The 27,779-nt window shown below is 28.4% G+C and overlaps 1 protein-coding gene across 8 annotated transcripts; it reads left to right on the top strand.

Moving 5' to 3' along the window:
• Positions 1–27,779, top strand: LOC112729146 (probable aquaporin NIP7-1). 8 transcript variants are annotated; one of them, XM_072208888.1, is made up of 7 exons: positions 1–239; positions 1,904–1,935; positions 16,297–16,521; positions 17,329–17,523; positions 17,645–17,706; positions 27,114–27,228; positions 27,755–27,779. In XM_072208888.1, the coding sequence occupies exons 2-6, from the start codon at positions 1,906–1,908 to the stop codon at positions 27,118–27,120; spliced, it is 519 nt and encodes a 172-aa protein (XP_072064989.1). In that variant the 5' UTR covers positions 1–239; positions 1,904–1,905; the 3' UTR covers positions 27,121–27,228; positions 27,755–27,779. The 8 variants fall into 8 exon arrangements, with proteins under 8 accessions (XP_072064989.1, XP_072064993.1, XP_072064992.1 ...); XM_072208891.1 differs by having other exon boundaries at positions 12–206; XM_072208889.1 differs by having other exon boundaries at positions 12–239; positions 1,841–1,935.

Below are 27,779 nucleotides of genomic sequence, written 5' to 3'. Positions count from 1 at the left end.
AAAGAGGTTGAGGGGAATGTTGTCTGGTTCGAAATCATTCATCATCTCGAATATGATAAGGCAGGATGAAAAGTGATTTCGGACCAGGCTTCATTCCCCTCAGCTATTATAGTCGGATTCGTATTATCTTCTTCTTCATTTCAAGTGTATAGAAAAATGGTCTCCTGCGGCAAAATTCAAGATTGAAGAAGGATTACACAAAAAGGGTATGCACTACTATGCATATGAAGGATAAATTGGTAATTGCAAAGCTTCCAGGTTCTACATATGAATCTTTTCAACTCCTTATTAATTACATTTCATATGTTGCTTACTCTGTTGATATTGATATGATGAATAGATGAATTGGATTTCAATGATAATTTCTTTTTTCAAAAGAGAAAAGAATAAAAAAATAAGAAATTATTGGTATTTGTTCTTCTATATATGTAGGCTTTTTACTTATATATATTCTGTTAGGAAATAGTCATCAATAATCTCATTAATCTTCTCCCAGATTCATCATAACATATATTTCATTAATTCTAAACTATTTTTACATAGCTTTGTTGTTCATATATACTTCAACTTTAAAATAAATAAATAAATTTAACAAATTAAAGGTCAGAGTTCTGCTGGTTTATTAAATTAATTTAAAAATGGTCCTTATTGTTGTTATTGTAACTAATTTTAAAATGATTAGCTAAATTAATTAGATAATTATTCATAAAACCAAAATAATAATCTCACATTCTCACATGAAAAAAGCAGTGTCCAGAAGACAAATTATTAAAGATATATATCAAATAATGGAAGGCTTTGTTAGGAACATAATGATGAGTCATCACCTAATGAATATTATAGAATTCAATATTTAATTAAAATTGACACACAATGATGATGATACAGTTAAAAGATATATTATTATTAGTTGAATGATTAGGTGTGGACGTGTGGTGCTGTTATGAACCCAATCATTTGTGACTTCTGAATTTGATTGAGAGTGTTCAATCTTCAACAGTAGTTGCATATTATTAATGTGGATACAGAGAAAAAATTGTGAAGCAATAGTTCTTAGAATAATGTAATCCAAGCCAGGACACACAGATTATTGCCAAACAGAAAAGACAGAAAATTGTAATTAGCTCTTACCTACACTCAAGGACACAAGAAAATCTGTTAAATCTTCAATTGTATGATTAGAGCTTCTTCTTCTTCTTTTTTTTTTTTTTTTTTTTTTTTTAAACTGCATGAATTGTATGATATTCGAACCCAATTTCTATAGCGGTTTGTTAGAGATTTACTATTTTTTTTTTATAACTAACAATTAGCCAATAAAATTAAAGTCATGGATAAAGAAATGCTAAGGGTTTAAATTGTTATTTGTAGAAAGAGAAAATAGATTTAAAGAAAAAGGTTAACTGGTTATTAATTAAAAAATTAGTTTCTAATGTTTTTATTTTATTTTGATATATAGTATCAATTATATTAAAATTTAAAGGAGAGTAAATGAGTCATAGTGAGAGAAATTTCTTATTCTAAAATTACAAAAGAATAATGTAAATGTCAAATATGTTTTTTTTTAATAAAAAATGCTATTTATACACTAAAATCAGCAATTAAAATCAGTCACTAGTGTATTTGTATATAAATACATGTGTAGTTTAATTTATTTTCAATGTGTATTTGTATTCTAACATGTATTTTATCTTGGTAGCTGATTTTGATGGCTGATTTTAGTGTATACGTAGATATTATGTGAAGAATAAATCTCTTTTATTTAAGTAAACGTAATTGAATAATATTATAAATATGTATTACATTGAGAATGAATAAAAACTAAACTCATGTATATATATAGTTGAGATTGTTGCATGATGGAATAATGAAGGGCATTTTGGATACTTTGGCATCATATTTGCAGGAATGGCAGCAAAATCAGGAACATCTAGTGATGTAAGTCTAGTCCAACAGATTCTGAAAGTATCACTTTTTAATTTCCATTCACTTCACCTTTGAATGAAAATTAAAAATCTACAGCACCTTCATTACCCTTTTTGGTTTGTGATAGAATAAAATATAAGATACTAATTAATAAACAAATACTAAAGATATATATAAGAGATATTAATGTCATTTAGGATTATCTATCAAATTCGAATCGACAATACTGAATTATTGATTAAATTATTCAATCAAAATTATATAATATTTAAAAATATAATTTAATTAAATATACTAGATTATTTAACGTTTTTGGGCTATTAATATACATAAAGTTAGGTGTAATATAACTAAACGCGGCATAAAGTGTGCGTTGAAAACCTGGTATGAACATACACTCGATTAGTTCTTAGTCAAAAGACAAAATCAGTCTACACAAGTTACAAGCCATAAATGTGACTTTGGTCGGTCAAAAGATTATTCTACCACTGTTCACACAAAGACTGGAAAAAAGGGTTGTAAATTAGAATAAATACATTATGAAAATGCTAGAATTTCTGCAAAGGTTTTATGTTATTGTGAATCTGTAATAACCGGCCAGAAATTTGATATAATATCCATATTACGGTCAAATTTAATATTTGATATGACTGTATAACTCGGTCAAATGTTATAATTCGTCTCTATATATCAAAATGAATATCATAACGTCTTAATATGATATTATTATTTTTTTGATATAAATTATTTTTGAAACGTAAGTGATAATTTTTCATCTCATATATAAAAGAGATAAGATATCTTATAAATCAAGAGAAGAGACATAATTTTTTGGTAAATTCTATGTTATTTTTATTGTGGTGTCTAAATTATTTAATTTATTTTTTAAAATAAAAAATATTTAAAACAAAAAATAAATTATTTAAAATTTATTAAATATTATTTATTTACCTTTTTTAGTAACTTAGACACAATGTTAAAGGTACCATAACATTTACCTAATTTTTTATATACTCACTAACTTGAGTATTGGAGTATCTTTTGCAGATACCTTCTCTCTTTATTTTGTCTGTAGTAAGGGTTTGAAACTGACTGCTGGAGGATGAGCTATATCCTAACTATCGCACGAGAACAAAGATAAAAAATATATAAAATTTATAAAAATAAAAACATCTAAACTTTAACTAAAATAAATTTAAAATCCAAACTTAATAAAGAAATTAGTACTAAACTTATTTGATAGTTTATTATACTGTTAATTAAAATTGACTGCTTAGTATTTTTAATATTATTTTTTTAATTAATAATCTTCAACATACTATATAGACACATAAAAAAGAAAAATAAGATTATGTGATGCACAATTTGTTGCAAAAATTAAGGTTTAATAAGAATCTGTCTAACAGTATAAACACCAAAAATAATTTTTTATAATCTGTACGATTAAATAGGCAATATCAAAGATACTCCAATAACAAATATAATGACAGAAAGTAAATAATCAAACACCTGAATTTTATCGTGGAAAATCCCCCCCAAAAGAGGATAAAAAATTTACGGGACATAATCCAGTAAAATCTTCCACTATCAAAATAATGGGTACATAATCAGTTTTCCTAGTAGCATTAGAGCATCTCAACAATCAACAAAATACATCATCAAAATTGATGAAATCAACATAAACCCTCCATAAAGTGGGTATCTCAAATCAAACAAAAAGAGAAGGCAATACAACTAGCAAGTTATATTCTAATGTTCATCTCTACACCAGGAATAACATACTAAAATTTCATAAAAAATGGAGCAAATTTACTGATTTAATCGAATCAAAATGACATGCCATTTTCCCCTAAATTTTCTTCTTCTCTCCATGGAAGCTCCTTGTTCATTTCTTTGTTTTTTTTCAAATGAGAGTTTCAAAACTCTCTCTCTCTCCCTTAGTGGCTTAAAAGCCACTTTATTTATTTATTTGATTTTAACTTGTGGGCCCTATTTAGTTGAAAACCCACCAACAAATCTTCCCTCACCAACTCAAGTGGAAATAGGCTGCTCCACCAAGCCTGTCTTCTCTTTGTAGGAATCAAACTTCACTGCAGGTAAACCCTTAGTCATCATATCTGAACCATTATCATCAGTATGGATCTTCTCAAGTGCATATGACTTTATCTCAAGTGCTTGACGTATCCAATGATACCTCACCTCTATGTGCTTCGATCTGGAATGAAACGTCAGATTCTTGCTGAGATGGATAGTACTCTAACTGTTACAAAATAACACAAACTTCTCTTGATTGATGCCTAACTCTTGTAGAAATTTCTTCATCCACAAGAGTTCCTTAGAAGCTTCAACAATAACAATGTATTCTGCCTCTGTAGTAGACAAAGCAATACATTTTTGAAGTTGAGATTGCCACGACATAGCTCCCCTGCAAAAGTCATCATATAACCAGAAATAGACTTTCTTGAATCAAGATCTCTAGCCATATCCACATCTGTGTAACCATCCAATATAAGTTGGCCACTCCCAAAGCATAAAACAAACTCTGGAAGTGCCATTAAGGTATCTGAGAATTCACTTCACTGCTTGCCAGTGTTCCTTGTCAGGATTAGAGAGAAACTGACTAACAACTCCAACAGTATGAGCAATATCCGGCCTAGTGCAAACTATAGCATACATCAAACTGCCAACTGCAGATGCATATGGAATCTTCTTCATTTTTGCTTTCTATTTCTTACTTGTAGGACATTGCCGTGAACTCAACTTGAAATAACTAGCAAGTGGAGTACTAACAGGTTTGGAATTATTCATATTAAACCTCTCTAAAACCTTCTCAATATACTTCTGCTGCGATAACCACAGTTTTCTTTTCCTCCTGTCACGAGTGATACTCATGCCAAGGATTTTTTTTGCAGGACCCAAATCATTCATAGCAAATGATCTGTTCAAGTCTTTCTTAAGATTTTCAATCTTCTTAGTGTCATGACCAACAATCAACATATCATCAACATAAAGCAAGATAATTATAAAATCACCATCAGAGAATTTCTTAACATACACACAATGATCTGAAGAAGTCTTACTATACCCATGATCTTCCATAAAGGAATTAAACTTTGTATACCACTGTCTTGACGCTTGCTTTAGCCTATATAAGCTCTTCTTCAACTTGCATACAAGATGCTCCTTTCCTTTAACCTCGAAACCCTCTGGTTGCTCCATATAAATTTCTTTATCTATGTCACCGTGAAGGAATGCAGTCTTCACATCAAGCTGCTCAACCTTTAAATTCAAGCTAGCCGCCAATCCAAGTACAACTCGAATAGAGGACATCTTCACAATTGGAGAAAAAAATCTCCTCAAAATCAGTACCTTTCTTTTGCTCAAAACCTTTCACAACCAATCGAGTTTGTACCTTGGCCGTGAGACATTTTCATCCGCTTTTAATTTGAACACCCATTTATTCTTGAATGCTCTCTTATCCTTTGGTAGCATCACCAATTCAAATGTATGATTCTCATGCAAGGATTTCATTTCTTCTTGCATGGCCTTCAACCAATCTTCCTTATGCTCATCAGACATAGCTTCCTGATAGCTCTTTGACTCCCCAATCTCAGTCTTCATCACATACTCATAAGAAGAGTATTTCTGAGAAGGATGACGCTCTCTAGTAGATATTCTCAATTCAGGTTCAACTGGTGGTTTAGGTAGAACTTCAACATCTGGTGGAACTTCGGCATCTGGCACCTCAGGTTGAGGTGTAGGTTCATCATACAAATCATCACCATCATTATCAATTTGTACATCTCCCCCATCAACAGGAGGTCTAGTGGAAAGACCAAGTTCATCATCAGCAGAACGTCTAATAGTTATTGTTAGCTTATCTATCTTCTCAAGGTCTTCAATAGTTTGGTCTTCAAGAAAAATCACATCTCGACTTCTAATTATTTTCTTACTCACCGGATCCCATAATCTGTAACCAAAGTCTTCGTGACCATAACCCATGAAGATATACTGCTTTGACTTTCCATCAACTTTGGACCTTTCATCTCTTGGAATGTGAACAAAAGTCCTGTAGCGGAACACTCTCAAGTGACTATAGGAGACATCTTTCTCTCTTCAAACTTTCTCTGGAACATCACTATTTAGTGGAACTGAAGGAGAAAGGTTGATCAAATCTACCGCAGTCCTCATCGTTTCACCCCAAAAGGATTTAGGCAACTTTGCATGAGAGAGCATACACCTGACTCTATCATTAATAGTACAATTTATTCTCTCTGTAACTCCATTATGTTGAGGATTCTTAGGAACCGTCTTCTCAAACTTGATCCCATGTCCTTTATAATACTCTTCAAAGGGACCCCTGTATTCACCACCATTATCTGCTCAAACACATTTCAGTTTTTTTCCTGTTTCTCTTTCAACACTTGCATGAAAGTGTTTGAAGATATCGAACACCTGGTCTTTAGATTTCAAAACAAAAACCCACACTTTTGGAGAATAATCATTAATACAAGTAACAAAGTATGATGCACCGCCTAGTGTCTTAGCATCCATAGTGCAAACATCAGTGTGAATTAAATCTAGAAAATGTGATCTCCTATGAGATCCAAAACTATGAAATGATACTCTAGCATTCTTTTCAACAAAACAATGAGTACAAGTACTTAAAGTTGTACCTTTCACGAGAAGTGAGTGCTTCTTGGCTAAGACGCTTAGTTCTTTCTCACTCAAGTGACCAAGACGTATATGTCACAAATCAGAAAAGGAATCATCAGTTACGTTCACATCTTTTTTGCACAACTTTGCTTGCAACCAGTAGAAAGTAGTGAGACTATTGTCTTCTTTAACAGCAATGAGAGCTCCTTTGGTAATCTTGTATTTTTCACTAGCAAAGGAAGTGCAATACCCCTCTTGATCCAATGCCTTCACTAAAATAAGATTGAACCGCATATCTGGCGCATGCCTAACATTCTTCAACTGCAACTATATTAGTTTCAAGCCACATATCACCCATACCAATGATATCACACACTCCTTTATCTCCTAATTTGATATTGCCAAAATTTCCAGCAGTATAGGAAGTGAAAAATTCACGCTTCGAAGTGATATGGCATGAGGCACCAGAATCCATAATCCAAGTGGAATCATCACAGACAAGATTCACATAATTTTCATTATATGTGATAAGAACATCTTCATAAACAGCAGTAGTAGTTTCTTTATCACTATCTTTACCTTTGTCTTCATTTCTTTTCCTTGATTGTTCTCTTTTCAAGAACCTACAATATCTCTTGATATGCCTCGACTTGCCACAATAGTGACAAATGAACTCCTTTCTTGGTTGGTACTTTTCTCTTGACTTGCTACGACTCTCTGACTTGTCAAAACTATGAAGTTTTCTACTTTGACTTCTCCCCCGTGACTCTGAAATAAGTGCTTCTGATTGGGAGGAGGCATTAATCAAATCTCGTTCTCTTCTTTTGCCTTCTTCATTCAACATGTTTAACAATTGTTAACGTTAACTTTTCTTTTGGAGCTGAGTTAGTTATTGTCACAACCAGAACTTCCCAACTATCAGGCAAAGAGCTCAACAACAACAAGGCTTGCAACTCATCATTCAAAGTGATTTCATTATTTGCCAGTTGGTTCACCGTCTCTTGAAAAATGCTCAAGTGCTCTGGCATTGATTTACCTTTAATATACTTTATATTGACATGCTTCCTAATCAAGAATGCTTTGTTTTATACATTCTTCCTCTCATATAACTCCTTTAATTTCTTCCACATCTTCTTGGTTTTCGTTTCGGTGTCAACATGTGGATACACGCTAAGATCAAGCCATTGTCTAATCAAAGCAATTGCCTTCCGATTCAACTTCTTCCATTCAGCATCAGATTTAGTACCTTTGGATTTATCCCCCCTCCACAAGATCATACAAGTCCTTTCTATACAACATATCTTCCATGAGGGTCTTCCAAATCGAGTAATTTTGGAAATTCAATTTGACCATATTTAGCCTATGAGTATTTTCCTCCATTTAATCGCACAAAGATAAACAACCAAAGCTGTAGATACCACTTTGTTAGGAAAATTGAGGTTCAATAAAAACTTGTCTAATAGCAGAAGCATCAAAAATAATTTTTCTACAATCTGTGCGTTAAATAGGCAATACCAAAGATACTCTAAGCAGCAAATATAATGGCAGAAAGTAAATAATCAAACACCAGAATTTTACGTGAAAAAATCCCCAAAAGAGGGACAAAAAACTCACGAGACCTACTCCAGTAAAATCTTCCACTATCAAAATAATGGGTACACAATCAGTCTTTTTAGTAGTACTAAGACATCTCAACAATCAACAAAATATATCATCAAAATTGATGGAATCATAAACCTTCTATAAAGTGGGTATCTCAAATCAAACAAAAAGAGAAGGTAATACAACTAACAAATTATATCCTAATGTTTATCTCTACACCAGAAATAACATACTAAAATTTCATAAAAAATAGAACAAATTTACTAGTTTAATCGAATCAAAATGACGTATCATTTTTTTCTAAATTTTCTTCTTCTCTCCGTCAAGCTCCTGTTTTGTTTCTTTCTTTCTTTTTCAAACGAGAGTCTCAAAACTCTCTCTCTCTCCGTTCGTGGCTTAAAAGTCACTATTTATTTATTTATTTTAACTTGTGGACTCTATTTAATTTGGAAACCCACCAACACAATTAATATAAACACATAAAAACAAAAATATTATCAAATGCATAATCAATATAGGCACAAAAACTAATAAGTACAAACAATAAATAACTTTTTTATTTATATAATTTTTTTCCTATATGATAAATCAATATTGTTTTCATATTACTGACCATAATCAAGAGTTTTAATCACCTTCATAACTTGCTTCTGAGTTCCACATTCCCAAATATTAATCACTAACAGTCTATAACATAACTTGAACGATTTCATATTTTTATTGTAACAATTTTTGTGGTTTACCACTTTACCTACCCGGGAAGCAGAATTTGAACATGACTTGCCTAAGGGCACCCATTTAGTATTGAATGGGAGAAGAACAGATAAAAAAAGAAAAGGTGATTTACAGTGATACCAATATTATTGTTTTTGTATTCTGCGAAAAGGTTTTTAGTCACAAAAGAATATGTTTCGAACTTTGAGAAAAGCTTTTTCGTAAGACAAATAATAATTAAAAAATATTTTGCAACTGAAGAAAGTTTTTTTAGAAAAATAATTAAAAAAAAACACATTTTAAGCAACGTGCAAAAAATTCTCAAATCCATATTCATGTCATTTTCGTATGTGATTCATTATGTGGCACTTCACACAATAATCAGTTAGATAAGGGTGTCAAATGATAATGTTAAGTTATCTAATAAATCTTTCACCAAATGAGATAATCGATTCGTTTTATCTAAATAAATATATTAAAAATGTCAAATCATTCTTCTTGTTAGCAAATAGGACAAGTATGTGAAAAAGTAGGTTGACTTGTCAAAAAAAAAATATTTTTAAATTAAAATTAAAATTAAAATTTTCAACTTTTAATTCTCATTGTCTATTTTTTTACTTTAAACAAGTGAAAATAAAAAATCTAATCCAAGAACAAAAATCAAAATAGAATGGATTTACAGATGTTTCAAAAAAATAGAAATGAAGGAATTGATGACATGATAAGGTCATTTTGAAAGGAGAGAAACGGGTTAATGGTGGTGGCATGCATGTGAGAGTGAACAATAACGAGAAAAAACGTGCTTGTATGATTTAGTAATTTGTAATCTTTTGTTTGTAACGATGTTTGTGTTTGTACATCTTTTAAATTTGTTTGTTGTATTTAAAGGTTTGTGAATGGTTTAGAGAAGGAAGGTTAAATTTATGCTCACTATTTTAAAATTTTTTTTTGTTATTTGTTTTTGATTGAATTGGAGTTTAATTATTGTTAAGTTTGTCAAGTTAAAATTTTAGAAAATAATTTTATTTTATTTATGTACGATGTATTAGGAATAGAGTAATTTTTTGTTTTTGAACCGCTGTAACTCTGTGATGTAAGTAATACAGGAAACATTTTTATGTTGTCTCATATTGAAAGAAAACAAAAAAGAGTAAAAAAAGGAAAATTACACAACTATCAGTAATGGATCTAGAAAATTTTGAGTGGGGACAAAATATACATAATATAATAATAATTTTTATAATTATACTTTGTTATTATAAAATATAATTAGTCGTTAAATTATCTAACTAACAAATTAAAATACTAAAATAATAATTTAAATAATAATATATAAGTTAAAATTTTATTTTTTTGATTTTATATTTTAAAAAGATGAAATACAATCAAATCTAAAATTTCATTGTCAATACAATCAAATATCTCTCTTTTTTATATATATCGTTAATAATTATTTAAAAATGCATCTCTTATACGATTACAAAATCGATTCTTTATAATATTCATATTTAAAAAAGTTTTTTAACTAATGTTGTCAAAAAAAAAAACTAAAGTTAACTTAAAAAAAATACCAATGAATAGACAGCATTATTTTGATTTTGTTATTTTATTATTATTATTATTATTATTATTATTATTTATATAAATATTTTTTATTTAATAATCAATAATATAATATTAATATTTTTATTAGTTATTTTTAATTTAATATTAAAATTAGTTTAACAAGATAATCTATTTAATTTGCAATTAATTTAATAGAATAATTTTATATATTTATAATCAAATCTAATAAAATATTGAGTTGAATTCTATTGACTATTAAATATTTTTATTGTTTTAAAATTAAGATGCTAACCTAGCGGTAATTTATAGAAGAGAGAATAATATTTTAAAACATATTATTTTAAACGAGTAAACAATCAAAATAGTGTTGAAAAATTTACATCTCTAATAAAAAATAACTCTAAAAGGTGTTAACAACAAATAAGTCCCGAAGAACTAGATATATATTAAATATATATTCTAAAAAAACACTTTAGATGTCATATTTTGATGTAATTTTTTATAAGTAATATTAAAAAATAAGATCTTTTCATTCTCAAAAATTTATAATTTTATGTCAACTGAATTTTTTTAAAAATTTTTAATTGTGAATGATTAATTTTTTTGAAAAATAAAAAAAAATCTAGAGATCAAATTTGCTCTAAATATTTTTGTGCATCTTCTAAATATTTATTCAAACGTTAACAAAATAATTTAGATTAAATGGATATGTCATTTATTAAATACGAAAGTTTTTTATCACTTTTAATAAATATAATATTTATTAGTCATTTTTATCGCAATTTTTAAATCATTCAACGATTATTTTGTCTAAATTTTTTGGATATCAAATTAGTAGTTACCTTTGTTTTGAATAAATAATCAAATATATATAATATATATACACGACACAATAATAATATTCACTAAGTATATAAACAGATTTTTTAAAATTTTAGGTTTATTTATTAGTTACAATTATAAAATAACAAATTTATAATTATTTCACCCCTTCTTTTCAAAGGTTATTATAACAAATTCATTTGAATCTTGAATTATATTACCATTGGTTTTTATATAATTAAAGTTGATGATGAGTAAAGTTCAATTATAATGGGTCAAATTGAATTATATAATGGGGCAAATAAATTTTATTACTATATTAGTTAAAAGATTTTTAAATTTCACTCGGGGCACTTGCCCCACTTCCTTGAACATGAATTCGTTCCTGCAGCCATGTATTCTTATTCAACCATCTTGTACACTGTAACCTACATATAGTCTTTCCCATAACAATAGATGAATTTTTACTATTTTTCACAAAAATTACAAACACCAATTTTTCTAGGATTCAATCCAATCCTATCTGGGATAAACCCAACTTCTACCCAAGTTAGATTTGACTAGATTTACTCCCTAAACTTTCAACCACTAAGTTATCACTCAACTTAGTAAGGGAATCCTCTTAGGATCATGATACAACCAATAAGTACTCACCCAACTTAGCAAGAGAATCCCCTCGGGATCATGTGTACAAAACAGGATAACATACAAAAGAATTTTGACATAATTTTCTGAATTTTTCTTATAACTCTCTTTACCTTCAATGGCTTTTACTGATTCCTTATTTATAGCCTTTTTTCATTGAAATGAAACAAAGAAAGATGAACACTAAAGAACAGAAACTTTAATATAAACTCATGAAGAAGAAGAAGGGTTAGCTTGAAAGTTATGAAAACCCAAACTTATGTGCTCATTCCTTGAATCAATCTCTGGCCGTTTGCCCCTTTAATAGGGGAGTAAAGCTTTCAAAGTCTAAACCTTAGTTTAAAAAGTTGACTTCTTCTCCAAACACAGTAACAGCGTAGAAGAGAGATAACACAGTAGCAATGAATAAAGTTTACATGCATTCTTACCTAGCTTCTTCTCTTTCTTTCTTTTTAAAATTTCTTCAAGGATCTGAGCTATTCATTAATACTTTGGCTCCAAGTTTGATTCTTAACCCTTGATTTGTAACAGAATTTCATAACCTCCAATTTCTTCTATTTTTTATTTTGGTGCTTGAGGGAGGATTGCATCTTTAACAAGCTACTTAATGAAGCACAAAAACAAAAATTATTTTTTGAATCACCTTGGATTTGATCATTATTTTTTTGTTGCCCTAACCTCTGACTTTCTTTTTCTTTCTTTTTTGTTTCTTAATTTTGGTAATTACTTTTTTCTTGGTTTGAGTCCTAATTAGAGCTTTTTTTTTCTTGCTTGTTCTTGAAGTAATCACATGGGTGGAAAAAAGAGAAGTGGGAGACTTGATTCGGTTACAATTGCTTTAGTTCAAATAGAAACGTGTTGTTATGGTTAGTGATCATCAACTATTCTCTTGGACCATGATTGATTGGTGTAACATCCTCACTATCAGAATGTCACGCTTCTAGCTGCGCCACTCTGATAGCTCGAAAATTACGACAACTTTTACAATATTTAAAACTAAAATATGAGCCTGTTTAAAACTTAAACCGTATAATCGCTCAAAAGACTTTTTTTTTTTAATAAGTAAGATACCTCCATACGAATATCAATACTTACAAAGGATATATATATTATATACATAAAATTAATTTTACAAATATTACATAATCCAAGTTTCTATCCCTCTTATAAAACTTGTAAGGATAAAAGCGAGGGAAAAAAATAACTAATATAACACAACATAGCATTTAAACAGAAACGAATTAACTAAGCTCTTCCGAACTTCGTCGTCCATAACCTGAAAAGAAAAGACCTATAAGGGAGTGATAACATCGTCCTCAAAAGGGTTCTCACTATAGGGTTACAGAATTGCTATAATAAGATACGAAAATAAAACTGTTTTTTAAAGTACAGTAATTAATAACCGCCTTATGCTTCTTTTCAAAAGTCAAAGATTTAATATTCAAAATTCGAAATCCTTTCTAAAAGGAAAAGCTATTTTTAATATTGTAAAAGTCGTCATAATTTTCGAGCTATCAGAGTAGCACAGCCGAAAACGTGACATTTTGATAATGAGGATGTTACGATTGGATTGAATATTTATGGGTCTGAATCACTTTAAGGCTTTGTTAATTTGTTATTGGGTCTATTTTAATTTTAATAATCTCCTGCATAATAAACAAACTAATCAAACACATAATTACATTTTTAAACTCAAAATAATAATATTTGGTCATCATCCAATAATTGTTATTATTTTTTTAAATTTAATAGTATTTTATGCCAATTTGGCATTTAGAGGTTCAAATTATAAAAAAAAAAAAAACAAGAGAAAATCAATCTCGGCTTTTATACTTTAAAAAAAATTACTAATCCATTTAACTAATTCGGCCCATCAAACACTACGAGTTAAGCAATACGAATTTGGTGAATTTTCTATTTTAGCGAGCTCAAATTTCTATTTTAACTTGCTTTTTTTTGTTGAGTTAGGTGGGCTGACTCGACTAATCATGACCCGTTTGCACTCATAGAACCATCTACAATTTTTTTTACCAGCCAAACGAAGGCTTTGATAAAATTTATTAGAGAGGTATTTGTATTTTTTCTTTAAAGTATAAATATTTTACTTTATATTTGGTAATTAAGAAGATTAATTTTATTATATTTTTAATGTAAAATAATTTTATATATACATCTAACTATATAATCTCACGTCAAAAAATAACTATTTTTTATATTGACTGGGTTAATAGTCATATAAAAAACAAATATGACTAGATAAATACACAAAATATTTTATATTATCAGTGTATTAAAATTAAACTCTTTACAAAAATATTAAGTGTTAATTTATATTAGCTTTTTTGAGTGAAAAAATATTTTTTTTTTAAAAAAATAAAGTACTTTTATTTAGTTTTAAACCTATTTAAATACTTCTTTTAGAAAAAGTACTTTTATTGAAAAAAAAAAAGTAAATATTTGCTTTTTCTAAAAGTCAATAATACTTTGCTTTTAAAAAAAATAGAAACAAAATATGTTTTTTAATTTAAAAATTCTTTTTAAAAAGTCTATCCAAATGTAAAATAGTTTTTATTTATTGAAAAGAAATCTTTTTAAAAAAAATAAAAAAATAAGTACTATTTTTAAAAACTAATCCAAACTGACCCAGGTGTTTTGCATATTTTATTTGAGTTTAAACTTCTCTATTCAATTCTCACACCTTTTTGAAGAACAATCTAATTTAAAGTTCTTTTGCTACTTGGAGGGCTAGCATCGCCATCAACCTAGTAAGTCAGCCATGACCTTTATATTTAGATCCTTGATATTTAATAAAATTATTAGTTGATTTTTGGTATTTAGAATTTGTACACTAACAATTTTTAAATAAATTTTAATTTGATTACAAATTATGCGCTAATTATTCTCAAAAAAATTACATACCGTCAAATTTACTGACAGAACCATCCAACGGTAAATAGGCACCACAAAATATAACATGGTGCCAAAATTACCGTCGAAATTAAGCAACTTCTCTTTCTTTTTTTGTCGTATTAAATATTAATTGCAAAATCTGCCATTAATTAGCGTCGGATAAACTAACACTTAATATTTTTGTAAAGAGTTCAATTTGTCAAAATATGTTAATAAACTAGAGTAACCTTTCAGTGATTGCTTGTAATATTGCACAATTTAACAATATATGGTGATGCTACAAAAATTGGAAACAAGTAAGAGGATATGACGAAAATTGAATCTGAGACTAACCTTGATCTTAGCCAACATAATCTTGAACCTGTCGAAGTCATTGAGGGATGCCCTTCTCTTCTGGACAATGAGTTTCCTCCCCCAAGAGCTCTTCTCCCACTTGTTCTTGACATCTGAACAATAATAACAAGATTTGATAAATGTAATGCTTTGTTAATATTAATATACTAACAAACTCAAAATCACTCGATGTGAAAAACAACTTTTTAAATTGTGACTTTATTCAAAGTTAATAACGATGCTAACTATCTCATATCAGTGTCATCATCGAATCATCAGAAATTTGGTGTCAAAATCATCGTAATTATCAGTTTACATACCTTATTCGGAGGATAGCTCCTGTTTCCAGCATCAATAGCAACTAATTTGCTCTTATCTAGTATCCCCTGCAACCAACAGAAGAAAGTGAGAGAGAGTAAGAGAGAGAGAGATCGAACGTGAGAGAGAGACAGATGGAGAGAACCGTATGCGAAGCAATGGAGAAACGGTGGCAAGGCTTCCTCGTCGACGGCAAACTGGACGCCAAGCAGGAGAGTGACGCGGCGAAATTGGGTGGACTGACGGGAGACATTGGGGATTGAGAAAGGAGGAAGGGGAAATGGTTGTCTGGAGGATTGGGTGAGGGTTTTATTTTTGTTTTTTTCTTTTAATTAGTAGGGATAATTTGGTTATTTCATTTATTTTAGTCTCTATATTATATTTTGAACGATATTTTATATCAAACACAATATTGAGATTTATTTTAATTTCTGTCTCTCTATCTTTGTCTCTCAGTATCTGTCTTTCAATATCTGTCTCACTACTAAACACTACCTAATAGAACGATACAGAATTAGATTGTGCAAAAATCCACTCTTAATGGCTTCTTGCCACCTCTAAATTTGAGGAACGAATAGTACTCATAGAAGAGAGAATGTTAGATAGAAAAAGAGATTTAGGAAGGCAATGACTTAGGTATTCACTAATTCCTACTATGGCCAAGTCCAATACTACTAATTTAAAAATTAGCCCATTATACATGTTTCATACTTACATAGTTATATGTATTATGAAAAGCAATGTGATTGGGTTTTGAATCTTTTTGTTATATGAGAAGTGTAAATTGTTTTTGTTACATATATAAAGGTGATGGCAGAGGTGATTGGAACATTTATTTTGATGTTGTGTGTAAGTGGAATAATAGCAAGCACAAAATTCCAAAATGGTGAAGTGGGGCTTCTAGAGTATGCAGCCACAGCAGGATTAACAGTGGTTGTTATCATCTTCTCCATAGGACCAATTTCTTGTGCACATGTCAACCCAGCTGTCACAATTGCCTTTGCCACAATTGGTCATGTTCCATGGTACAAGGTATTAAACCTTAAAAACATTCACTCACTTTCAAATATTTATAACTTCACTCAATTTTTAGTTTGATCCTTGTAGTTTATATATTCGTATTTAAGACTTTATATATAAGAAAAGTTTTCGAGAAAAACCTTATATTATATTATATCTATGGTTTTTAGAACTAAATCAAATTATTCAAATTAATTAAAAATCAGTAATAAAAAATTGATCTGATTCAGGATAAAAATTGGTTGAGTCAATCAACTAAAATTAAAAAAATTAGGTCAAAAATCGATTAAAAATTTGATAAATCGGTCAAATCGATTTAAACTTTTACAAATTAATCAGTTTAAAATAAATAATAAAATACAAAAATTTAATTTTAAGATTATATATTAAACAAAAATATATTACTTTATTATATTTAGTTTAATTTCGATTAAATTACGATTGAACCTTTAAATTTTTAAATCTCTAACTCTTTCAATTCAAATTTTTAAAATCTTCATTATATCTCTCTTCTATAAAAATATTTGTGATAAGATTTCTCCGTTGTTAAGAAAAATTCATATAAAATAATAATTTATCATCCGAAATACAGATTTGATCACAAATTTTATATTAAAGAAACTGGACCCAAAAACATTAATGCAATATGATAATTTGATTAGAAAATTACTTCAATGAAAATTTTTATACAAGACATAAGAATTTGATTATAAATTTTTAAACTATAATAACCTAAATAAAACCAAGAGAATATACCCCGTTAAAATTCAGGTAGCTAGCATAATTTATTCTTTTTGTTTATTTTGTTGAACTGAACAGGTTCCAATTTACATAATAGCACAGATAGTAGGTTCTATATTTGCCACATTTATAGGTAGCCTTGTTTATGGCATAAAATCAGAGGTTATGATCACAAGGCCAATCCAAGGTTGCAACTCTGCATTGTGGGTTGAACTCATTGCAACTTTCATCGTCATGTTCCTTGTTGCAGCTTTGACATCTGAGCATGAATCAGTAAGGAATAAATTTAAATTAAATTTACATAATTAAATTACTGATTAAGTTCTTTAATTATTAAACTATTTTACATTTATCTACAATAAGCTGAAACTTAAGACAAAAACTATTTATGCAGGTTGGGCATTTATCTGGCTTTGTTGCTGGAATTGCAATTGGTCTTGCTGTACTAATCACAGGGTAATTAACTACAAATTATTAACAAATTCTCCTTTTTGCTCCCTATTTTTGGTTAAATTATTTTTGATATCCTTTAATTTTATTCAAATTTCAATTATGTTTATAAAATTTAAAAACTTGTGATCAATTTTGTGGTCTATATAAAAATTAGGGTAAAATATATTTTTTGTTCTTAACGTTTGTGGATTTTTTTTTTCAAAAATACTCCTAATATTTAATTTCATTCAAGTTTGTCCTACGTTTTCGATTCATTTAATTGTCATTAACATTTTTGCTTTGTATCAAAACTATCTTTAAAAGTTTTTAATTTTGCCCTTAATATTATACATGGAGTTAACACTCACAAGTGATTTTGACACAAATTGAAAACGTTAATAACAAAATTGAATCCAACAACGTTAGAGACATTTTTTAAAAAAAAAAATTATAAACATTAGAGATAAAAAATATATTTTATTCTAAAAATTATTTTAATCAAATTTGATCCTGTGAGTTAAATATTTAAATTCAAACCTCTAGGTTCTGCCAAGTGCAAACATTTTTTTAACTATATCTCTATGGTTTGAAAATATGGTAATCAAAGTATCAAACCCTATTCTGAAACCCAAATGAAAAAAAAGTTGAATAAAAAATTTTCTATAGTATAGGGATAAAATAAAAAATTAAAACAGGAAAGATTCTGGGATTGATTGAGAAAATATTTATGGGGGATGCTACGGTAAAGATGCCATTTTCATCTTTACGTAAAGACGTTTTTATTTTGTGGTTGTTATTGATTTAAAAGCGTATCACTAAAAGTGTTGCTTAAAGAGAAAGTGTTACCCTTAATCGTTAACTTGGCTCCGATACCAATTTTTTGGTTTGCAACCATTTCTACTATATGATTCCAATTTTTTACTAGTCCTTGATGTATATTCTGATTTTATTTTTATAGTTTTCAATCTTGTTTTAGTTTATAATATTCTTTTTTGCATGGATTATTGTATATAAAATCTTTTATCTGTTTGTCTTTTTCTTTAATATAATTTCTCAAATCCTCAAAAACTTCTTTTATTTCTACACTTTCTGTTGTTTCTAAATACCTTCTTAATTTTTCAACTTCATTCTCCATTTTTTCTTTCAACAGCTTTAATTCTTTTAAGTCATAATATGATTTTCCAGGCATTTATAAATTTTTTAAGTTTAATTCCAACTTGTTTATATTTATTCTTATTTCTATCATTTTTATTATAAGGTCATCAATTTCAATCTGAAGGTTATTTAATTCTCTTTTATACTCTTTTATTTTACTTTTTAATTTTTTCGCCCTTTTTCTTTTTATTTTATTTTCTGGTTTTTCAATCTTTTTATGCTTCATTATTTATTTTAGAATTTCTGCAAACTCTATCATCGATTCATCACTATTTTCTAAAGATTCTATTAATTTTTCTAGCTCTTCAACTTCTCTTTTTAACTTGTCATAGATTATTTTTAGAGCTTCAAATGCTCTTTGATTTATTTCAGAAAACTGTAAATAATTCAAACAATTTTCTCTTTCAAAGAGCTCTTGTTTCTTGTCTTGATAAGTTACATATATTTCTTCTTTATTTATTGTCATAATTTAGTGTTTAGAGTTTCATTTAATTTTTCGACCTTTTTTGTTAATTCTTTTATTTCAGAATTTTCTTCTTTAATCTTTAACTTAGATAAACTTAAAGGGCTATTAATTTTAGATTCTCTTATTTGAAAATTCGATGAAACTAATTTTCCTGATGGTTCTTTTAATAATAGAACTGAGTTTTCAATAGCTTTATATTTTGGTATTTCTGTTTTTACAATTTTTTGAAATAATTCATCGACATAAATTCTTTCTCTATTTTTAAATATTATACTATGATGGCTATTTGTTAAAGCATAATTTATTGCATATGTAATTGAAAATGGTTTATCATCTTGTTCCATTAGATTCTTTCTGTGAAATTTATAAGCCAAACTTATAGATCTTCCAAGATTTTCAGTTGATAAAGGTATAGCATATCCAAGATGGGCATTGAATTTAACATTTACGTTTGCCAAGTTTCCATGAACAATTCCAATTATTTGATCTATTGGGTCATCAGTAATTCTTTTGTCACAAATTGCTAAGCTTATTGGTGAATTAATTCCTTTCATATATGTAGATTTGATTAAGACTTGTATAGTACTAATATGAATCCATCCAATTTTAGATCTTTTTTGTTGATCCTTAATTTTCTCAATCTGTTTACCCAATTCTTCATCATTTATCAAAGCTATTTCAAGTTCTCCATTGGCGGATTTTATCTTTATAGGGGCTTCAAGTTAAATTTTTCCATAGTATATTATATTTTTTCTATGAAAAACTTCTTTTAAAAGATTTTGTTTATTAAAATTTTCATTTGATTTGAGATTTAATTCTGTTTTTAGAACAGTCTGTTTTTCATTATCTAATAAAGCAGTTAATCTATAGTAATCAGATTCTTCTGTTAATTCTAAACTTTCTAAATAATTCATAATTGAAAGACTAGGATGAAGATGTACCTTTCTGGAGGAAAACTTCCTTTATTTAGTATATTTTACATAAGGTGTTTTTATTTCCAGATGGGAGATTGTAGATACTAACTCCATAGGGGAGTTTAGAATTATTTTTCCCTAAGGAAATTCTTCGTCAGACTACAGAATCGCCTCGGCCGCTTCCTCCTTGCTCTCCTAGCATATGAGTACTCTTAGCCTCCTGCTTTCTATTGTCTGCCCCCTCTACAATTGCCTGAGCAATCTATTTATAATAGTTGGGTTTGATGGACAATTCCCATCCTTACCCTTCTTATGACGTCATTGCTTACGTCATTGTTTGTTATCTTGCACCAGCTACATTGTTAGTGCTTTATGACCTAAGTGCTTACGTCACTATGCAATAATGTTGAGAGATGCTTCAGATGCACTGTCCTCCTCTTTTATCATGTGACCCTCAGATGCGTTGTCTTCTTCTTTCATCATGTGGGTTGATTCCGTTTCATTATTGCGTTCTTCAGATATCTCTGAGGCACATAGCTGGCACTTGTGGTCTTCTCTGTCTTTTATCAAATAGCAGAGATTCCTCTTTATCCCTTCAGGGAGCTTTTCTAAAAGTTCAGATAAGTTGTAGAATGCTGATTCAAATTCTACCAAGAGTCTCATCTCTCTTTCTTCAATTTCATTTCTTTTACTGGACACAAGCAGAGTATTTCTACTTTTATAATTAATCCTTGTGTGAGATTCCTTCATTATTTTTTGAGTTCTTTCAAAGACCCTTGCTAATGTGCTGGCTAGCCTTCCTTCATGACTGTAGATTGTTAAATCTTGAATCTGATCAATTGGTTGAAAATTTCCTGGGAAGACGGACATGAATATTACTTGGTGTGCTGGAACCAAGCATTCTTCTTCTTCATTAAAAATAGGTTGACTGTTTGTAAATTTTAGGGATATATCCCTTGGATTTACATTGTCAATCATATTTTTAAATCTCTTTACTGCATCAACGAATCCTGCAGGAAACTCACTAATAATTTTTAGATCATTAAAAATTAAAATTGTATCAATTAATCCATACTGGAAAAACTGATAGGTGTCCGATGGGGAAGCATCTGGAAATATAACCAGCTTTGTTAGCTGTTCTTTGGCAATAGGATAATATCCCAAAATTGCCCTTTTTTCTTCAGTCCAATTTAGGACTATGTTAAGGGTTTCTCTGAGATTTGATCTACAGACCCTTTTCTTTTCCTTGATTTCAGCCCTTGTAGGAATGTTTCTTATTATCCTTGTTCTCTGGGTTTGAATTGGAGCTTTATCTGCTCTTTTTAGGGTTTGCTCTGGATGGAGAGCTTCATATTCCCTGAAGGATTCTTTTGCCTCTTCCAGTGTTAAAAACCCTCCTTTATGAATTATCCTTGATTGATGTGTGAATGGTGCTGCTTTTTTTCAGACATCATATACTCCTTTCATGGGGCCATTATAAATTACATAATATTTTTTATCTTGGGTGGATTTTTTAATAATTTCAGCAATTGTTTTATTTTCTAAAATTTTTTCTTCACCTGATTTGGCCACCATGCTTAGCTGACTGAACTCTGATGGTTTTGCTTGTTGTGTTGATTTCATTGCTTCAATGGCCTTCTTGAGGGATTGGATCTGTGTCCTTATTTGCTGACAATGCTTGCATTTTTCGAGCTCTTACTCATATTTTTGAATTTCTTGATCTAATGCGTTGTAGACGAACTCCATTCTCTTATTAATGTATCTGCAATAACATTTTTGTCACCCTTAATATATTCAATTTTTATTGGATATTGTAACAAAAATAATTGCCATCTTACTAATCGTCCATGATTATAATCAACTTTTAAATTATATCGTATGAAACCTGTTAGGTAACTTGAATCTGTCCTTAATGTAAATTCTCTGGGTAGTAAATCAATTTTCTATTTCTTAAGAGATTTAATTGCTGCTAGAGTTTCCTTTTCATGAGTGGTATATCTCTGTTCTGTTGGAGTAAAAGTTCCTGAAGTATACCTGCAAAGTAATTCCTTTGGGGAATATTTAGAATCTAGTGATTCTTTTTCTTGTTCTAAACCTTTTATAGTTTTCTTAGCTTTTAGACATCCTGACCAGGTTATGTCTGAAGCATCTGTTTCCACTATTAAGTAGTCGTTTTCTTCTGGAATATAAAGTTCTGGAAGTTTTTCACATAACTCTTTAACTCTTTGAATTTGCATACTATCTTTTTCTTCCCATTTCCATTCTTTTTTAGTACTTATTTTTGGAAATAAGCTTTTAGTGTATTCTGTTATATTCTTTAAAAATCCTTGATCAGAAATATAATTTATACACCCTAAAAATCTTTGTAACTGTTTTCTATCTTCTATTTTATTAGGAAATAAATTTATCTTTTCTAAAATATTTGGTTGAAGTTTTAGCTTTCCTTGAGTGGATAGAATTAATCCAAGAAACTCTATTTCTTGTTTTGCTATTCTTGCTTTCTTTTTACTAAGAACTAATCCTTTTTCTTTACATCTTTCTAAAACTATTAGTAATTTTCGAAGATGATCTTCTTTATCCTATTTTGTAAAAATTAATATATCATCAATGTATACCAAAACAAATTCATTTAATTCTTTTAGATTTTCTTCCATAAATCTTTGATAAATACCTGGGGCTTGTTTTAATCCGAATGGTAATACATTCCATTCATAGAGCAACACACTTATTGATTCTTTTGTTGGACAAGTAAAAGCAGTTAATTTCTTTGTTTCTTCGTCTAAACGAAGTTGCCAATATCCTGATTTTGCATCAAGAGATGAAAACCAAGTTGCTCCTTTGATCTTTTCTAAAATAGAATCTTTTCTTGGAAGTTTATGAGCATCACCAATGGTTGCTTCATTCATTTTCTTATAATTAATTACCATTCTTCGTTTTTCCCTTTTAATTTCATTATTGTTTTCGACATAAAAGGCTGGAGCCGCATGAAGACTTTTACTTATTCTTATAATTCCTTTTTCTAAAAGATCTTTACATTCTAATGAGAACTCTTCTCTATCTCTTGCAGAATAAGGAATTTTATTTAGAACATTTATCTCTTTTGTAGGATCTTTTAATTTAATGCTTACTAATTCTTTATTTGTATTTTTAATATCTAAAGGATTTTCAGCACAAATTTTATCTAAAAGTTCTTCTATTTTTATTTCAAGATTTTTTTTTTAGAATATTTATCTGAAAGTATAAATTTAAATAACATGTTTCTAAAATAGAAAATATTTTAAATTTTAAGATCTTATCTATAGTAGTAGTTGGTATTTTTATACGTTTTGATTTTTGATTTATTGAAGAATCGTGTGGAGCTTTTAAAACTATATATGTTAATTCTTGAATGAATGGATGATATAGCTTTAAAAAGTTATTTCCTATGATAAAATCCATTCCAGAATCTAACATATATATAGATAGATTTGGTCAATTTTATGTATTGATTTGTCAGCTATTCTAACTCTTAATGGTTTCTTTAATTTTTTCCAATCAAGTTTTATATTTGTACTAGCAAAGCATTGTGTTGCTCCAGTATCTTTAAAAGCATTTATAAACTTTTATGTTATTTTTATAGTAATAAATGTGGCATTATTACTCAGTCTCTGAGTCTGTTTCTGAGACATATTCAAAAATATAGTCTAAGTTATCATCGGATTCTTCTAATGGTTCCATGAAACAAGACTTAGCAATTTCTATTTGTTTGGTAAGATCCTTTTTATCCTTCTTTTTTGGACATTCATTTGCATAGTGTCCTTCTTCTTGGCAATACCAACACTTACAATTTTCTTTTTTATTTGGGCAATAGTCATTTTTTTGTCTTTTATTTTTATTGTTATCTCTTTTTTAAAAATACCTCTTTTTTCTCCAGTTTGGATAGTATTTTCTTTTTCTAAATTGATATTTTCTTTTTCTTTGAAAATTTTTATTAAGACCATATTTTTGAGGTATTTCTTCATTATCCTGACAGCAAATTCTAATTATATTTGCAAATCTTTTTTGAGTCGCTTCTTGCATACAACGTTCTTTTATTTCCTCTCTTATTGCAGAGGTTGCTCCACCAAAATTATTTTCAATTGTCCCTCTATTTATTTCTCTTATAAATCTTCCCATTATAAATTCATTAGCAGGATATGGAAGTTTTGTTATATACATACTAAGATAATGATTTTTATCTTCTTCTTTTAATTTGTAATAATGTATTCTATATTCACATATATATGACTCCACATTACATAAATCATATATCTGAATATTAGCTAAATGGTTTTTTGCTTCTTGATATTCTTTATTATAGACTTCTTGTCTATGATCTATAATATTCTTTCCAAAAAATTCTTTATATAGAATCATCATTATATGTAATATCTTATCATAAGCTGTTGTTTTTGTTGCTAATTCTTCTATTATTTGGTTTTCTATTGATGTCATATAATCTCTTATAGTTCCTTTAGTATGAAACCCTATGTAATTTCAAATATCTCTTCCAGACAATTCACTAAGTTTTGGATTAGTAAAGGTTTCTAATAAGAAGGAATTTAACCAGTTTTCGAAAATTTCTTTTTCATTCTTTTTACAGTCTAAATCGAGCATTCTTTCTCCTTCCATTTCCTGGATTTTAGGAACATATTTTGATGGTATTTTTGTATATTTTGAATCTTTATTTATAAACCCCTTTTTAAAAGCATAATTATCAAAACCTGTTTCCCATTTAAATTGAGATTGATTATCCTTAGATGTTCCAGCTTCATTTTTTACTTGTATTGGAATTGCTGGTTCTTCGTCACTTGAATAATCTAAGATGTGTTCTTCATTTTCTATGTTTTCAGAATTTACTAATTCTTCTTCTATTTGAAATCCCTGTTCCATAATATTATTTTCTTGAGCCATTTTTAATTGTTTAAAAAGTATTGTAACTTCTTCTAATTTTTCTTCAATATTCATAATTTCAATGGTGGTTTTACTTTTAAATCTGTTATGTTGATTATATTTTGAAATTTTTCTTCTTTGGGATTCTCTTTTTCCTTATTTCTTTGAAATTTTATGGATACTAATATTTCTTCAAGCATATCTACTATAGAATTTAATTGTGGGTTAAAAGTATGATAAAGATGTGGGGAATCATTTCCATGGTAACATTTTTTAGAGATTCCGTGTGAAAAATAAGTTTTTTCAGGTTTTTGAAGTCCTTCAATAAAACTTATAGTAAAATAAAGATTTTGAGAAAAATTATTTTGTATTGATTTTAAGAATTCGGTGTCATTACAGTTAACATTAGTTAAAATCATTAATTTTTGATCTATTAATTTTGATAATTTAATTATTTCTTCTCTTAAATATTCTAATTTACTTTTTTTCATTAGGTGATGCTTTTCTTTGTGAAGAGTTACGGTTTTAAGTGAAAAGTGTGGCTTTAGAATGTGTGAATCAAAACTTGTCACGTAGGCATCTTTATCATAAAGTTATTTTTGGAGACTTTATGTAAGTGGTGCCCAATATTTATTTGGTATGGAGACTTAATTATAAATAATTAATCTATATAGATAATCGACTTATAATTTTATAGTAAATTTAAATACAAAATCTTAAACGATAAAAGACGGTTAAAAGTTAGTTAGAATTATAGACATTTTAAAAATAATTAAATTAATTTTTATTTAAAAATATTATGTATATACTAAAAATTAGTTATTATGGATGTGTTTGGTTTTGAGAACAGGACAAGATACCATAAGACACAAAGAACAAAAACATAAAAATTAATGTCCTTGTATTTTATTTGGTGATAAACTAAAATAAATTATAAAAATCTAATTTATTTTTATTTTTTTTCATTCAAAAGATTTGGAAATAAAATATAATGATAAAAAAATATAATTAAAAAATTAACAAGAATAATAAAAGAAAAAATAAAAAATAAGTTGTATCTCTTATTAGTATCTCTAAATCTTTTCTATTAGAATGGACACAAAATACAGTAATTCAGTGTATCTAGACACAATATTTTTGTGCATATCTCATTTGTCAAACACGATTTTATATCTTTGTATCCCTATCTCAATATCTCATGCTGCTAAACAAGTGCAGCTTATATATTCATGTAGAAGTGTCAATTTAACCCTAGATCCTAAGGACTAGTCCCAAGCTAGCACTCTAAAGCCTGACCCTATACTAATCATATTTTCTAAAAGGTCTTTATCAAACCTAATTCACAATAATCTTTAAATAAAAAGATTAAACCTTCCAGTTCAAGAGTTGATTCCAAATTATTTAAAGACTCAAGACACTCATACGATGATAACGATCAACTCTAAACAGTTACCGACCCAACTTAAATGACTTATGGATTTTAACTTATTGAGCTGTTTTCGACCAACTAGAGTTACTCGCTAACCGTTCGACATCTTGATCAATTGATTTTAGGTAGATCGTTGACTGTCTCTAACCAATCCCGAGCAAACCACTAATCGTCCATGCCGACTTTGGTCGACACTCGACCGACTGCGATTAATTTCGAATAATGTAAAATAAAAAATAATAAAAATATGATAATTTTAAATAATTTATTAAATATGATTAAAATAAGAGATCAAAGTATAAAATAAAAAAAAAATTAAAATAACTAACATTAGAATTAACCCTGTGCACTTTAAGTCCTATAAAATTTTGGCCATGTTGGACTTGTTTTAAAAAATGATTTTTTTTTTAATTTTTTATCCATCGTCAAAATCTTATAGAAAAGGTTTTATTGACATTTTAATATTTATATATAAATATATATGTTATTTTTTTTAATTTTAATATATATTTTATATTTTAACACAAAATTTATAAATTTTTTGTGTATATACCAGTTACTGAAAAGAGAAATGGAAGCAACCATCTCAACTACCTCCACAGCCTCATCAATCACCCGCACTAGCTTTGTGAAAAACAGACCTCTGGGGAACTCATCCTCTTCTATTCTTGGTAAGTTTTTATGTATAACAGCATAATATATATGTAAAAATTAATTTTCTCATAAACTTAAATTTTGTGTGAACATATTGAAGGTCTTGTATTACCCAAAGACAATAGAAGATAAAAGGAACTAGTAATATGAGAGTTGTGAATTGTGATAAAGTGGATCAATTATTACTTTGTTGAGAATTTGAAGGAACTTTGAGATTTTGTTCTTCAATTGTGGGACACAGAGACATGTCACAATTGATTATGGAAAAATTAAATTCAAAAGTTTGTCTAACTTATACTTACCTCCATTCTAGTTTATTTTTCAAACATGAAATAAGGTTATGCTATTTAAATTTGTTGAATAACTATATTATTATTATTATTATTATTATTAAAAATTTAAAGAGGAGCTGGGCCAGAGTAATTTACTCATTGAATGTTATTGTTGGGCTTTTAGCCTTTAGATGATGTTAGTTGATAAATTAACCTTAGCTTTTTCTTTAAATTCCTTTAAGACTACTCAATTTTTGTATATATTTTTTAGCGTTGCCTACAGTGTCAAAGTTGGG

This window comes from Arachis hypogaea, chromosome 12 (genome assembly GCF_003086295.3).
Source record: "Arachis hypogaea cultivar Tifrunner chromosome 12, arahy.Tifrunner.gnm2.J5K5, whole genome shotgun sequence".
NCBI classification, from domain to species: Eukaryota; Viridiplantae; Streptophyta; class Magnoliopsida; order Fabales; family Fabaceae; genus Arachis; species Arachis hypogaea.
Note: the sequence above shows the minus strand (reverse complement) of the source record. Positions and strands in the feature narration are given on the sequence as shown.